General features: G+C 54.0%; 1 protein-coding gene and 1 long non-coding RNA gene across 3 annotated transcripts in view; one reads left to right on the top strand and one right to left on the bottom strand.

Annotated features, from left to right (window-relative positions):
* The window catches only part of SEMA6B (semaphorin 6B), a 34084-nt gene that overhangs the window by 4121 nt on the left and 15226 nt on the right, over window positions 1–14737 (bottom strand). The window contains exons 1-11 of one of the 2 annotated variants that reach the window (XM_021084051.1): window positions 8491–9132; window positions 7059–7208; window positions 6781–6904; window positions 5034–5094; window positions 4807–4869; window positions 4283–4384; window positions 3795–3885; window positions 3335–3454; window positions 2817–2905; window positions 1145–1362; window positions 221–352 (exon numbers count right to left, since the gene is read on the bottom strand). In XM_021084051.1, the coding sequence (XP_020939710.1) occupies window positions 221–352; window positions 1145–1362; window positions 2817–2905; window positions 3335–3454; window positions 3795–3885; window positions 4283–4384; window positions 4807–4869; window positions 5034–5094; window positions 6781–6904; window positions 7059–7208; window positions 8491–8512 (1172 nt within the window). In that variant the 5' untranslated portion in view covers window positions 8513–9132. Of the gene's footprint in view, window positions 1–220; window positions 353–1144; window positions 1363–2816; window positions 2906–3334; window positions 3455–3794; window positions 3886–4282; window positions 4385–4806; window positions 4870–5033; window positions 5095–6780; window positions 6905–7058; window positions 7209–8490; window positions 9133–14737 lie in introns of those variants that run through there. The other variant, XM_021084052.1, reaches the window with a different exon arrangement.
* Window positions 3359–9616, top strand: LOC110259361. Its single transcript, XR_002341687.1, has 4 exons — window positions 3359–3463; window positions 7362–7521; window positions 8328–8415; window positions 9575–9616. It is a non-coding gene; the product is annotated as an uncharacterized LOC110259361 (long non-coding RNA).

The following is a 14737-nucleotide window of genomic DNA, read 5'->3' as shown; positions in this document are numbered from 1 at the left end:
CAAGAGGGTGGTCAGGAAGGACTTGGAGGCTCCCCACAGAGGATCTGATCCCCCAGGGGATCTGCCGCCCCGCCCCAAGGCCCTCAGTTTTCCCCATCTGCCAAATGGGTACAGCTGAACTCTGCAACAGCTTATTTGCTGCCTAGAAGTCCCAGCCCTTGGACCCAGGGTCAGGATTCTACCCAGGCACCTGACTCAGGATTGCGGGGGGGCCTCTTACCGGGGCCGTGGAACTTGGTCCTCTGGCACGGGTGTCCAGATGGACTCAGGGGACTTTTGCTCACGGAAGCGCCCCTCAAACACGGCAGCCACCTGAGTCATGTCAAAGGCGCAGACGGCCGAGCCGGGGATGCTGTGGGTGGGGGTGGATAAGAGGGAGCGGTGAGCGTGGCACAAGACAGAGGGGGTTGGGGGGGTGCCGAGGGCAAGTGTGTGGAGGAATGTCTGTCCTCTGGAGCTGCCAGCTGTCCAGTCCCCTGGGCCAGGGATTGCTGTCTGTCCAATCCAGTCATTCCACCTCCTGACCTGTCCTCAGACTGGCATAGTTCAGCCCCTCCACAGCCAGCCGTGTCCAGGCCCCACTGTCATTTGCCTGGACATCCAGTCTTCCAGGTGCTACTCTTGCTCCCTTTCAACCCATTCCCTGGTGAGTTTTCTAAAAACATAAACCTGACCTTGTCTCTCTTCTGTTCTTTACTCTCCCTTAGCTCCCTTGTGCTCTCAGGATAACATCCAGGCTCCTCCCAGTCCTCATATCCTCCACTCTCCCCCTTGCTCCCTCCTCTCCAGTCACACAGGCCTCCTCCCTATGGTTTAAACATATCAAGCTCATTGCAGCCTCAGGGCTTTTGCACATGCTGTTCTGCCAACCTGGAACATGCTTCCCTTTTCCTCCATCTCACATCCATTGATGCCTCTAGGAAGCCCTCCTTGACCTCTCCTCCAAAGGCAGAGGATGGATGTCCCCCATCTGCCCAATTCTGGCCAAGGAGCCTTGGAGGGTCCATGTCTGGTTAGGTCCGGCCCTGGCCTGGGACTGAGGCATCCCGGGAGTCCACTGTTGCTCAAGTGGTGGGGGAATATAGGACCTCTCCACCCACACCCACCCCATGCCCCCAGTTTGCTCCCATCGGAGTCCCCTGACCTGTTGCTGGGCGTGGAGAAAACAGCCAGGACCACGGGCCGGCCCCCGAGGCTGACCACTCCCGTGACGGCCCGCAGCACGTTGAAGTAGAAGTGGGAGTCCCCAGGCACAGAGCAGTTGAGCCGTGCCTTCAGGAAAGACGTCCACTGCTTCTCCAGCACACGAGGGGAGCCACCCACGTCGTTCTTACACACCCGGGCCACGCGGGACACCACCACCTGGCACATCAGTGGGCAGATGGGGGCTTAAGCCCTGTGTCTGGTAAGGCCTGCCCACAGGTCACGCTGCCCACCACCCAAGGTGGGATAGAGGAGCCAGGCCCCAGCTGACTGTGGGCTCCCAGCTGGTCACCCAGTGGGCACCGGATTCCCCAGCAGAAATATGTAGATGGCGATGACCAGAGCCACCATGACAATCATAATCCTAACTGCTTCCACCTCTGAATCACTCACTATGTGCCAGATGCCTCATTCTCATCATCTTTCACGTTCCTCCCAAAGCTCTACAAAGGAGGGCTTGCTGGTACCCTATAGTACAGCTGTGGAGACTGAGGCACAGAGAAAGGAAAGTGACCAGCCCAAGGTCACGCTGGTAGCAAATGGCAGTCTGTGCACTTAACTGTCTGCATGGATTGAGGGATGGGATGGACGGCTGGGTGGAAGGATGGAGGAGTAAATGGATGAGTGAATTCATGGATGCATGAATGAATTTGAAGAAGACAATGATGGACAATGATGATAATGAAGCAGGAGATTATTGATGAATGGGTATGTGGATAGATGGATGGATGTGTGGGTGGGTGGAAGGATGAATGGGTGTGTGGATGGATGGATGGACAGATGTGTCAATGAATAGATGGGTAGATGAATGGGTGGGTGGGTGGATGGATGAAAGTTTGGACAAGTAGATGAAGGGGTGATTGCATGGAAGATGAGTGGATAGGTAGGCAAATGAAGAAGGAGATAACGATAGATCAATGGATGGGTGGATCCATGGGTGGACAGAAGGTTGAATGGAATGAATAAATAGATTATGAGGAGATGGGACTAGATAATTGGATATATAGAAGGGTAGACAGGTAGATGGATGAGTTGATCAGTAGGAGGATGGATTGATGGATGGTCAGGTGTATGAATGAATGGGCAGGTGTATGAATGAATGGATAAATGGATGAAGAAGTCAATAAGTGGGAGGTGAGTGGATAGATATATTCATGCATGGAAAGGTGATGAGTGGATAGATGGATGAAGAGTGGCTGAGTCAAGGGGCGGGCAGATGGACAGATGGATAAATGGTTCAATGGAAGTGTAGGTGGGCTGAAAACAGATAGATGGGTAAGCGGGAGGGCGGTGGTGTGGGAGGGTGAGTGGGCAGACGGATGGGCAATGGATGAAGGATGGATAAATGGATGGTAAACGGGTGGGTGGACAGGCAAACAGCAACAGTGCCAGATCTGGAACCAGGGGTGTATCTGACTTCAGACCAGGGACCCTTCCCAGGGCTGCTCCAGAAATGTCTTCATCTCAGGGTCCTGGTCCTGGCTGGAGGGGAGGGACTTGGGGATCAGGTAGAGATTCACAGACCCATCTCCGCTCCCTACTTCCCGCCTGGGAGGCTCTCAGCTGCATGCCCCATCTCACAGGCCTCTCTGGGAGGGGAAACAGGGCCTCACCTTCTCCAGGTAGTTAAACTCCATGGCGATCTCCCGGAAGAAGAAGTAGATGTGACTGCCCCACTCCACCGCGTGGACAAAGTAGGGCTCTGTAGGAAGGGGGGCGGGGTCAGAACCCAGCCATGAGAAAGGGAGTTTCTGGGGCTGGGAACACATTAGCCTGGGTAGATGCTTTTACTCAGGCAACATAAAAGACTCAAAGTTTTTTTGGGGGGGAGGAACTGAGCGTCAGAATCCTATGATCGTTGTGTCTACTCTGCACAAACAGCAACATCTATTTTGTCACCTTCCTCTCTCGGCTCCTGCCGTATCCCTCATGTCGGGCTGCTAAGCCACCCATTTCCACAAGTTAACTCTTTAGATCCAACTTAAATCTTTTCCTCTAACTTCATCTTCAAAGAGACCAGTAAGTTCCAAAGATGAGAAGGGAGTTCCCTGCCTGCCCTCTCTAGGACTATTATTCTGGTGGGGGAATATGATGGACATTAGCCCTGCCAGGTCGGCCCCTATGGCCCCACCTTTGAACCACTTGGAGTCGTGTTTCACAGTGCGGAGAGTGGGCCGGTCCCCGAGGCTGCGGTAGATGACAGCGTCGATGGCTAGGAAGTCGGTCACGGTGGCCGTGAAGAGCATCCCTTCTGGTTGGGGTGAGTCCGGAGAGGCAGGTAGGAGATTAGATTGTGGCGGCCAGGGGCCGGCTGGGTCAAAACTTGATCTTTGAGACTGAGCCCTGAGCTTAAGTGAGCCCCAAGCCCCAGGCTGAGCCCCGACCCTGCTGAGGCCCTGACCTCAGGCTAATCCCCAACTCCCCAGCTGAGCCCCCTCGGCTGGATCCTGACCTTGAGATTCTGCCTGTTTCACAGCTGGACAGATGGTCTCCCAGCCACCTTCAAAATCACCCAACTACAAGAGTGGGAAATGCCACACCTTGCTTGGGGCTGGGGCCTCGTCAGATGCTCAGAGCTGGGGGATACTCACCAGAGAAAAGGGCGACATTGGCATGTTTGGGGTCGTATGGGCAGCGGGCCATGCCGCTGATGTTGTCCCCGAGGGGCTGCAGTGTGTCCATCTGCAGGGAGGACAGACAGGGCCTGAGCGACAGAGCTCCTGGCTATGCTGAGCAGCCCCCTGGCTCCCCCAGCAGCCCACTCCATGGGGAATACTGAGTCCAGCTTGGCTGTTGTGACTTGGTCTGTCACTTAACCCCTCTGGCACTCAATTTATTGATCTGTAGAGGGGTCTAAGAGTTGATCCTAGTTAATCCTAAAACTGACTTGGAGTTCAAGTAGCTGCAGCCTGTATAGGACTCCTTTGGAAGCCTCCTTGGAACTGGTGGGGGGAGGGCATATCCAGTATGGCTTCCAGGAGGAGGTGATGTGGTCTGGGGAAAGGGCACGACCAGTGGAGGGCCAGTGAGCAAGAGGTTGAACCTGGAGCGGGTAGGGCTTCAAAGGGCAGGGACTCACGCTGTAGTTGGCACACACGGGGTTGAAGGCATTGGAACCACACACGAAGAGGGTGGATTCATCCCGAAGTAGAAGCACCTTTACAAAATTTCGACACTCGCCCTGGGTTGGGGTGGGGAGGGAGAGAGAAGCCAGGGGGCGTGGTCAAGAGTGTGGGTGGAGCCAGGACTGTAGGACACAGAGGGCTACGGCGGAGGGCGGGGTCAGGGATGTGGGTGTGGCCAAAGCAGGAAAGCTAAACTTGGACCCGGCTGGGGGCGTGCCCTTGACTAAGGGAGGGGCCCAGATAGGGAAATAGGGCATTTGAACGGGTGAAGCTAAGGCAAGAGGAAGTCTAGGGGCGTGGCCGCTACTAGGGACCATTTTGGGAGAGTGGCCAGGCTTAAGCTGTAGCCATGGCAACACCAGGGCCCAGGCTCTGCAGGAGAGCAGAGGAGGATTTGCCCTAGGGGTGGCCGGGATGGATTGGGGCGTCGTTGGAGGTGTTGCCAGGTCTGATGGGGGCGTGGTCAGGGCCCACTTACCTCCTGCTTGCCCTTCATCCGACACACGTTGATATCGCTGGGGTTGGAGGGCCAGGTCAGCTTCTGAGGACACAGGGAGCTGGTGAGGGGCATGGGGTCCCTAAAAACAGCCCTAGGAACCCCTCTAGGCTGGTCAAAATCCACCTTGCTCCCCAGCGCAGTGTCAGGTTCCCCTGGTGGGAGCCCCAAGCACCACCCTCCCGCTCCGGCCTGCACCCGCTCCTCACCCGCTGGTACCGCAGTTCTGTGGACGTGGGGGGCTCCAGTTCCACCCTGTACAGGTTGTCCCTGGAGGAGGGGGGTAGTTAGAGAGCGTGGGGGGCCTCCCCCCATACATTCTATTCTCCTGGCTGTGATGTCCAACACGGACCACAGCCTCTGCCATGCGCAACTCTGAACATGCCTTCACACGGAGTGCATGTCCTAACACGCCTCCTCGTGCCCTAAAATGAGCCACAGGTTCAAGCATACCCCACACGCCTTACCAGGCCACCTCTCACTTATACACCCCATGGCCTTGGTCTACACTCAACGCGATGAACTGTCCGATGCCCTTACATTTCAGGTCCCCTCTCGGCACCCCCTCAGTCTTCCACAGGCTCTCACCCCTCCCCCCACACCACAAACACTGCCCTGGTCAAAGTCACTGGCCATTTTAAAGTCCACTGGTCACTCCTCTGTCCTCCTCCCCCTCTCCACGGAGTCTTACAGGCCAGTCCTCGCTCCTCCTGGGAATTCCATCCTCACTGAGTCCCTGGACCTTGCACTCGCCTGGCTGCACTCCCACCTCTCTGGGCCCTCCTCTCTCCTTTCCCTGGGTCTTCCAGCCCCTTCCCTCTCTCACCCATACTCCTCCTGGGTGGCCTTGTCCCCCCTCAGGGTTGGAAACGCATCTCTGCCCAGACAAAACCCACCATCCTAACTCTAGCTGGGGCCTCCCCTGGGCTCTAGACTTGCGGTCCAGCGAACCCTTAAGGCTTCTATGAAGGGGGCTCATAGGTGTCTCACACTCAGCTTGGCCACGCTGCACCCAACCAGCCTCCAAACCTATTCCTGCCCTGTCCCCCATCTCAGATGAGGCAACTGTGACCTTCCAACAACACAGGCCACCACAGGGGAGTCACCCTCAATTCCCCTCTTCTTCCCCCACATCGGCCAATACTGTCACCCTACCATCAGTAACCATTGAAAGTTCGCCCACTTCTCATGCCCTCTAAGGTCATCAAACTTAGGGCAGCCCGCATTACTGCCCACCTGGACCAGCAGAGTCCCCTCTGCCCTAAGCTAGAGGCTCCCTGTCCTCGGCTGTCTGTCCTTCCCCCAGCAGCCACTGGAGGACGCCTGTGAGCACCTAGTCAGGTCCCACCCTCGCCCCCACAGTCTGTCCTCCCCAAAACAGTCACCAGACGGCACCTGTCAGCACCTGAGTCCCATCCAGTCCCTCTTCACACAGCCCTCTAGGGTTCCACCTCTATCAGGCTAAAAGCCCAAGTCCTCCTCAAAGCTCCCAAAGACCTGCATGACTTGCCTCTGTCCCTCCCTGCCCTCACCTCCTCCCTCATCTCACTCACTCGGCTGCGGCCACAAAGGGCCCTCTTACTGTTCCTCCATCACGGCAGGAACCTTTCTGCCCCAGGGCCTTTGCACAGGCTGTGTCCTCTGCCCTGATTTCTCCCTCTTTCTCAGATTTCCCCATGGCTGGCTCCTCATCATTCAGGTGTCAACTCAAATGTCCCCTTCTCAGAGAAGCCCTAGAGGTGTCACTTGAGCACCTTGTGTAGCACCCAGTTAATTCTGACCAACCCGACAATACACCAGAGCAGGCTCTGGGCTCCTACTACACCCATCCCTCAACACCCTTAAAAGTTCCACATCCCAGCCAAACAACAGGCCCTATCATGCAAACTTCCCTAAAACACTATCCCCCTGCTTCCTACACCTCATCCTGCACACTCTGCCCAAAGCCCCTCATACCTATCCCCGATGAACAGCGTCCTGTTGACCCGCAGAACCCGCTGGATGTTGAGGTCGTCAGCGCCCTCTGCGGGGGTCAGGCGTCCTGGCCCACTGCCCACGAACACAGGATAGTGGTTCAGGTCTGAGGGAGGACCGGGAGGAGTGTGATCCAGAGCCAGGGTGACCTGGCTTGTTGAACCCCCGGGGGAGGGGGCAGCAGATCCAGCTGGGTTACAAGACCCTCTCTCGGGACTTCCCCTCCCTAGGAACTCCCCCTTCCCAGGAATCCCACTCACAGTCCCTGGGGGCTACGCTGAGTGGCGGCGGTTCCTCGGGGAAAAGGCCACGGGCGCCTCCCAGTAGCAGCAGTAGGAGCAGTAGGGCCGGGCAAGGAGAGAGCGCTCGCAGGGTCTGCATGGCGAGGTCAGGGCGACTGGTGGTGATACCTGTGAGCAAAGGGCCCGGCAGTGAGCGGCGCTTCTTGCAGTCTCGAATGTCGCCAGCAGAGGGCGATAACAGCTGGGACCCTCAATGCCCAGAAAAATTCCCCATTGGGAATAATTTTCAAATTTTTAAAATTTATTTTTATTTTTCTTAAGTTCAGGGGCCAGGGGTCCCTCCCGGCCTACACCAGAGCCACAGCAACCTGGTATCCAAGCAGCATCTGGAGTAGCTTGCTGCAACGCTGGATCCTTAACCCACTGAGTGAGGCCAGGGATGGAACCTAAATCCTCATGGACACTAGTCAATACTACTAAGGTTCGTTCTTTCTTTCTCTTTTTCTTTCTTTCTTTCTTTCTTTCTTTCTTTCTTTCTTTCTTTCTTTCTTTCTTTCTTTCTTTCTTTCTTTCTTTCTTTCTTTCTTTCTTTCTTTCCTTTTTTCTTTCTTTTTTTGCTTTTTGAGGCTGCACTTAAGCATAAGGAAGTTCCTAGGCTAGAGGTCGAACTGGAGTCACAGCCACAACAACTTGGGATCCAAGCCACGTCTGTGACCTACACCACAGCTCACCGCAACACCAGATTCTTAACCCACTGAGCCAAAACAGGGATGGAACCCGAGTCCTCATGGATACTAGCTGGGTTCGTTACTGCTGAGCCACAAGAGGAACTCCACTAGTCACGTTCTTAACCACTGAGTCACGAGACAGGGAAGTCCTAGGACAATAATTTTTAAATAACAACAATCATGGCAATAAGAATAATAATACCACTGCTTATTCATTACCAGGACAACTTTCTGACCACATTCTAGTGAAAGCTCAGGAAACAGGCTAACAAAAAATAATAATGATAATATTTAAATAATTTATTAAATGATTTTAAATTCAAACCTAATATATATACAACATTTCAAAACATATATTTAAAAATTCAATCTCAAAACACTCATTAAGAAAATTCTTGGAACGAAAATGAAAGGTTCGAAAAAAATATTCTACGAATTTTGCAAACCACAACCCAGGAACTGCAGTACCTCAGAACCACAGAATATTTCAGTTGGCCAGGGACCTCAGAGGCCCCGGTAAGTCTGACTTCCTTCCTGAGTCCAGCCTTTGTGTCCTCAGCTGGAATACCTCTGCAACTGGAGCCTCACGACCTCTCCAGAGGGCCTGTTTCCTGCTCCCATTCAAGAGAATTTGAAGAACCTTCCAGGTATGTGGAGAGGAGTCCCACCCCCCGCCCCCCACCACAAGTGATGATCTGGTTGATTGTGTGAGCAGAACTCACCCTCTGGAACCCAGCCCTCCATGCCCCTTCCAGGAGGGGTGCAGTCCGGAGACCCCGATAAAAAGCCCGAAGCTTCGTCCCTCGGGGAAGTCCCAGGCAAGCCTCATGCCTCAGTTTCCCCAACTGAGCAGCGGGGCCATCTCTGAGCCCTGCCCTGGCCTTGGGGCTCAGGGATTCCGAGCCCATGGAGATGGATGTGAGGCAAGAACCTTGGCCCTGAAGTGCCCGCCTCCGAGGACTGGGGCCAAAAAACAGGAAGGCTTTGCGTGGGCCAGTAGAGTTTCCTCTCTATGACCCTGAACTTCCAGGATTTGTGACTCAGAGGATGCCTGGATCCCATGTGTGTGGGGATCTGACTCTGCTTCCTTAAGAGTTTCCTTCCCCGGCTCCTCCCCTGCTCCACAACACCCCGAGGCTCCCACTGACCCCTGATCCAGGCTCCAGACACTGCCTGGCATTCAAGGCCCCCATCTCCACTGCCAGCCCCGTTGCTGCCCACCTCAGCCTGCAAGCCTCCTCCCCACACCTGCCAGGTCACCCTGGCCTCTCTGGTGTTCTCTTTGTTCTGTGCCTTCTTTTATTTTATTTTATTTATTTATGTATTTTTGTCTTTTTCTGGCCGCACCCGTGGCATATGGAGGTCCCCAGGCTAGGGGTCCGGTTGGAGCTGTAGCCGCCAGCCTACACCACAGCCATGCCAACTCAGGATTGGAGCCGCATCTGTGACCTACACCACAGCTCATGGCAACGCCGGATCCTTAACCCACTGAGCAAGGCCAGGGATCGAACCCGCAACTTCATGGTTCCTAGTCAGTTCACTAACTGCTGAGCCACGACGGGAACGCTTGTTTTTTATTTTATTATTAGGGCCGCACCTCTGGCATATGGAAATTCCCAGGCTTGGGGCTGAATCGGGGCTGCAGCTGACAGCCACAGCCACAGCAACGCCAGATCCAAGCCTCGGCGATCTGCAACGCAGCTCAGGACAATGCCAGATCCTTAACAAACTGAGGGAGGCCAAGGATTGAACCCAAATCCTGTGGATACTTGGATACTCGTCAGGTTAATTTTTTTTTCTTTTTAGGGCCGCACCTGCGGCATCAGAGCTACAGCTGCCAGCCTACACCACAGCCACAGCAACGTGGGATCCAAGCTGCATCTGCGACCTACACACCAGCTCATGGCAACTCCAGATCCTTAACCCACTGAGCGAGGCCAGGGATCAAACCTGCATCCTCATGGATCCTAGTCAGGTTCGTTAACCGTTAACTGCTGAGCCACGAAGGGAATCCCACTAATTGGGTTCTTAACTGGCTGAGCCAAAATGGGAACTCTGCCTTCTTTTATTTTTAAACATTTTTTTTAACATTGTGGTTCAATGTATATAACATAAACTTTGCCACAGTAACCATTTTTAAGTGTACAGTTCAACAGTGGCACTAAGTACATTCATATTCTTGTGCGACCATCCCCACCATCATCTTCAGAATGTTCTTATCTCCCCAAACTGAAATTCTAACCCCTTAAAACACGAACTCCTGGAGTTCCCATCATGGCACAGTGGTTGACGAGTCCGACTAAGAACCATGAGGTCGAGGGTTCGATCCCTGGCCTCGCTCAGTGGGTTAATGATCTGGAGTTGCTGTGAGCTGTGGTGTAGGTCGCAGATGCGGCTTACATCCCGCGTTGCTGTGGCTGTGGCGTAGGCCGGCAGCTACAGCTCTGATTCAACCCCTAGCCTGGGAACCTCCATATGCCGCAAGAAGCGACCCTAGAAAAGGCAAAAAGACAAAAAAAAAAAAAAAAAAAAAAAAAAAATTGAAAAACACTAACTCCTCATCCCTTCCCCCAACCCTGGGCCCCAGCCTCTACTTCCAGTCTCTATGGATTTAACTAGAGTAGGGACCTCACTTAAGTCGACACACAGTATCTGTCCCCTTGTTTCTGGCTTATTTCACTGAGCATCAGTCCTCAAGGTTCGTCCCTGTTGAAGTGCATGTCAGAATTCCCTTTTTTTTTTTTTGACCGCACTGGCAGCATGTGGAAATTCCTGGGCTACAGGATTGAACCTGTGCCTCCACAGAGACCCTAGCCACTGCAGTGGGATTCTTTTTTTTTTTTTTTAATCCTTTTATGGCCGCCCCTCAGCCTACAGAGTTCCCAGGCCAGAGATCAGATCTGACCCATGGTTGCAACTTATGCTGAAGCTGTGGCAACACCAGATCCTTTAACCCACAGTGGCAGGACAGGAATCAAACCCGTATCTTGGTGCTACAGAGATGCCACAGATCCTATTGCACCACAACGGGAACTCCTGCAGTCAGATTCTTAATCCATTGCACCACAGCAGAAACTCTTTGAATTCCGTTACTTTTTAAGCCCAAGTGATATTCCACTGTGTGGATAGACCACATTTTTTATCCATCACCTGTCAACGAACACTGGGGCTGCTTCCACATTTTGGTTATTGTGAATGGCTATGAATATGGGTGTGCAAGCATTTCTTTGAGACCCTGCTTTCAATTCTTTTGGGCGTATACATAGGAGTTGAATTGCTGAATCATATGGTGATTCTATGTTTAACCCCAGCTCTGCCATGTACATGCTGTGTGACCCCAGACAGGTCACACCACCTCTCTGGGCCTCAGTTGCCTCATCTGTGAAATGTGCGTGGGAACAGTATCAACCTCACAGGCCTATGGTAGGTGTTGGAGCAGCGACTGGCAAGCTGTAGGTGCTCAATAAATGCTAATAATTATCATTGTTGTTGTTACTGTTGTATATTAAGTACCAGAAGCCAGGCTGGGTGGTTTCCAATGGCTCTGGAAACCCACTTTGCAGATGAGGAAACTGAGGGGCTAATTCAGGGGCCATGACCCACCAGAGAGGGTGTGGCAGCTGGACTGAACAAGGGTTCTCCGGCTCTTAGTTATTGCTGCTACAGGTTGAGCATACGAACAGGAATAACAAGAGGAATAATGACCCACTCCCTCATCCCTCCAGCCAGCGAGGCCAGGAGGAACTTAACACCCAGTTCACAGATGAGCAGACTGAGGCCCCAGGTCAGGATGGGACCTCACAGCTTCTTTTTCCATTTTTTATTTTTTAATTTATTTTTTACTTTTTAGGGCTGCAGCCGTGGCATATGGAGGTTCCCAGGCTAGGGGTCTAGTTGGAGCTGTAGCTGCTGGCCTACGCCAGAGCCACAGCAACACGGGATCCGAGCAGCTCACAGCAATGCCGGATCCTTAACCCACTGAGGGAGGCCAGGGATCGAACCAACGTCCCCATGGATACTAGTGGGTTCATTATTTTGTTACCGCTGAGCCACGATGGGAACTCACAGCTCCTTTTTTTCTCCTGGTTTTGGCACCTCGGAGGTAGAAGGATATTCATGTTCTCTCTCTGCCCACAGCTGCCCCAGCCCCACAGAAGCACCCTGGGGCCCCTGAAACCCAAACTGCGCTTTTCTTGCCTTGAATTTGCTTCTCTTATCAGATCCCCAACTTACAGATGGCACCATCGTCCCTGCACCAAAGACCAGGATGCTGACCTCCCAGACCCCTCCCTGCCACCCCGAAAGCCCCACAGCCCAGCTTTCATCTCCTATCTGGTCCCCCGCCTCCAGTCCTGCCCCCTTGTATCCTCCTCAAGGTAGCAAAGCAGTCTTTCCAGAACCCAGATCTCATCTGTTTCTCTCCTGCTCTAAACCAGGGTCTCTCCCCTTCAACACTGTTGACATTTGAGGCCAGATCATTCCCTGGGGTGGGGCCATCCTGGGCATGGTGGGGTGTGGAGCAGCCTCCCTGGCCCCACTCACTCCATGCCAGGATCCCTACCAGTCGTGACAACCAAATGTCCTCGGACTCCACTCAGTATGCCCTTGGGGGGGACAACCACCCCCATGAGAACTGCTCTAAAGGCTCCTAGGCCCCCCAGTGCCCTTGAAATGAAGCCCCCTCCCTTTCACTTCCAACCCTGGCATCTGCACATGCTGTTCCCTCTGCCCGGAAGCCCTTCCTCCTGCTCCCAGTAATCTGCACAGTTATTCCCAGAAACCTCTCAGACACCTCCTCCAGGAAGACCTCCCAGATCAGCCCAAACTGACTTCCTCCAGACTCCTGGAGCAACCCCCACGAGTGCCCGCTTACCCTGTCTTCTAAACGCCTGATTCTCTGTTCATCTTCCCCACTGGACTCTGAGACCCCCGAGAGGGCAGGGCTCAGTCTGTCTTGATCACCAGTGTGTCCCCACCACCCAGCACAAGGCCTGGCATATAGGAGAAGCTCAATGAATAATAAAAGTAGCAAACACCAAGTATGTGCCATGTGCCAGGTTCTGTTGTAAGAGCTTAACTCATTAAATCCACTCAACACACCTGAGAGGTGGGTGCTATGAATATACCCTTTATATAGATGGGGAAACTGAGACACAGAAAGAAGTCATTTGCCCAAATGGAAATGGTGGCACCAAGAGTGAAACCCGCTCAATCAACATTCGCTATTATTATTTTTTTTATGGCTGCACCTGGGGCATATGGAGTTCTTGGACCAGAGATCAAACCTGAGGCAAAGCCGTGACCTATGTCACAGCTGTAGCAACGCTACAGATTCTCAACCCACTACACTGGGCTGGGGATTGAACCCATGCCGCTGCTGCAGACAACACTGGATCCCTAACCCACCGCACCACAGCCAGAACTCCCAACATTTTTTATTTTGATGATCGGGCAGAACTGAACCCCACAGGCTTTTCCTGGGGAGTCTAGGCTGCTTCAGGGCCAACCCACTGCACCTGGCCTCAGTTTACCCCTGTGACCTGGGGTTATTGGAGGCCTCAACACCTCCCCCACTCCCCCTAAGACCATCTGCTTCTCTCCATGAAACTCGAGGCGCCTTTGCCAGCAGCCGCCCGGCGCCCGCCTGCCCGGAAGCGGCCCCACCACCTGCCCCGGCACCTGGCCACCGGGAGCCGGCCCGGAGCGGGGGTGGAGGGTGGGGGTGGGTTAAGCCGCGTGGCTGGCGTGTGCTGGGCATCCATGCACCCATGTGCCTCCTGTCTGCAGCCCTGGGGACATGTATTTACGCCCATGGGAGTGGGAGGGATGGCTATAGGGATACAGATCCAGCTCCTATCCAGGAGGGTCGTCACCCCCAGGATGGCACAGCCTCTCTGCCTGACCCCCAGCTGTCACTCCAAGTCTTGGCACAGTCCCACTGCACAGATGAAGAAACCGAGGCACAGATGGAAATTCCCTCCAGGACACCCTGCTTCAGCCTCACATCCACCTTCCCAGCTACCATGTGGCCTTAGTGACTGTAACTTCGTCAGAGGGTCACATTTCCTTCTGGAACCTTTTTCCCACCTGGCACTTCTTCAGACCAGGGTGTCTGGGCCACTCTTGGCCCCCAGCCCTTCAGCATGAATTTTAGGATCAGCTGGTAAGTTCCAAAACAAACAATATAAAGCATGAAACCTGTTGGGATTTTCCTTGGCATGGTGCTGAACACATAGATCAAATTGATCTGCTGACTGACGGACTCCCTGTCTCCACTGATGGCTCAGGGCACACCTGGGGGTCATCCCCAACTCCTGCCAGCACCCTCCACATTCTATCACCCTCTCATACAATGCAGCAGGGTCTGCTAAATTCCTCCAGAATTCCCACCCCTCACCAGTCCATTTCCTGATCAGCCCCCGGTATCTCCTGCCTGGACCCCACAGTTCCCTCTGTCTGCTCAGTCCTCAGCTCCCATCTTTAATTTCCAGTCTGTTCTTCCTGAAGTAGCCACCAGAGGGCGTGTGTGAGCACCTGAATCAGCCCCTGCTCCGCTTCCGCCCACAGCCCTCCAGGGCTCCCACCTCTCTGCCGGTAAAGCGCACAAGGTTCTACAGGGCTGACCTGCCTCATTCCCTCCCTGCCCTCACCTCCTCCTTCTCTCCCCCCTCGCTCACTCTGCTCCAGCCACACTGGCCTCCTTGCTGTTCCTCCAACCCACCAGGTCCAGTCCTGACCCAGGGCCTTTGCACAGGCTGTTCCTCATCAGTGAAAGCCTCTTCTCTCAGACACCCATAGCTCCCTCCTTATTTCAGGTCTCCATCCCCACCCCCTGGACTCCAGCAACCACTCCCCTCCCCATGAACCTGCCTCTGGCCCCCTCACCACCCAGTGTCCAATGACACACTCTCAAAGCTTCCTCTAGACCCTCTTACTCTGAATATGGTCCTTTGACAAGCAGCTGCAGCA

This window comes from Sus scrofa, chromosome 2 (genome assembly GCF_000003025.6).
Source record: "Sus scrofa isolate TJ Tabasco breed Duroc chromosome 2, Sscrofa11.1, whole genome shotgun sequence".
NCBI classification, from domain to species: Eukaryota; Metazoa; Chordata; class Mammalia; order Artiodactyla; family Suidae; genus Sus; species Sus scrofa.
The sequence above is the reverse complement of the archived record's forward strand: the minus strand, read 5'-3'. Positions and strand labels throughout refer to the sequence as shown.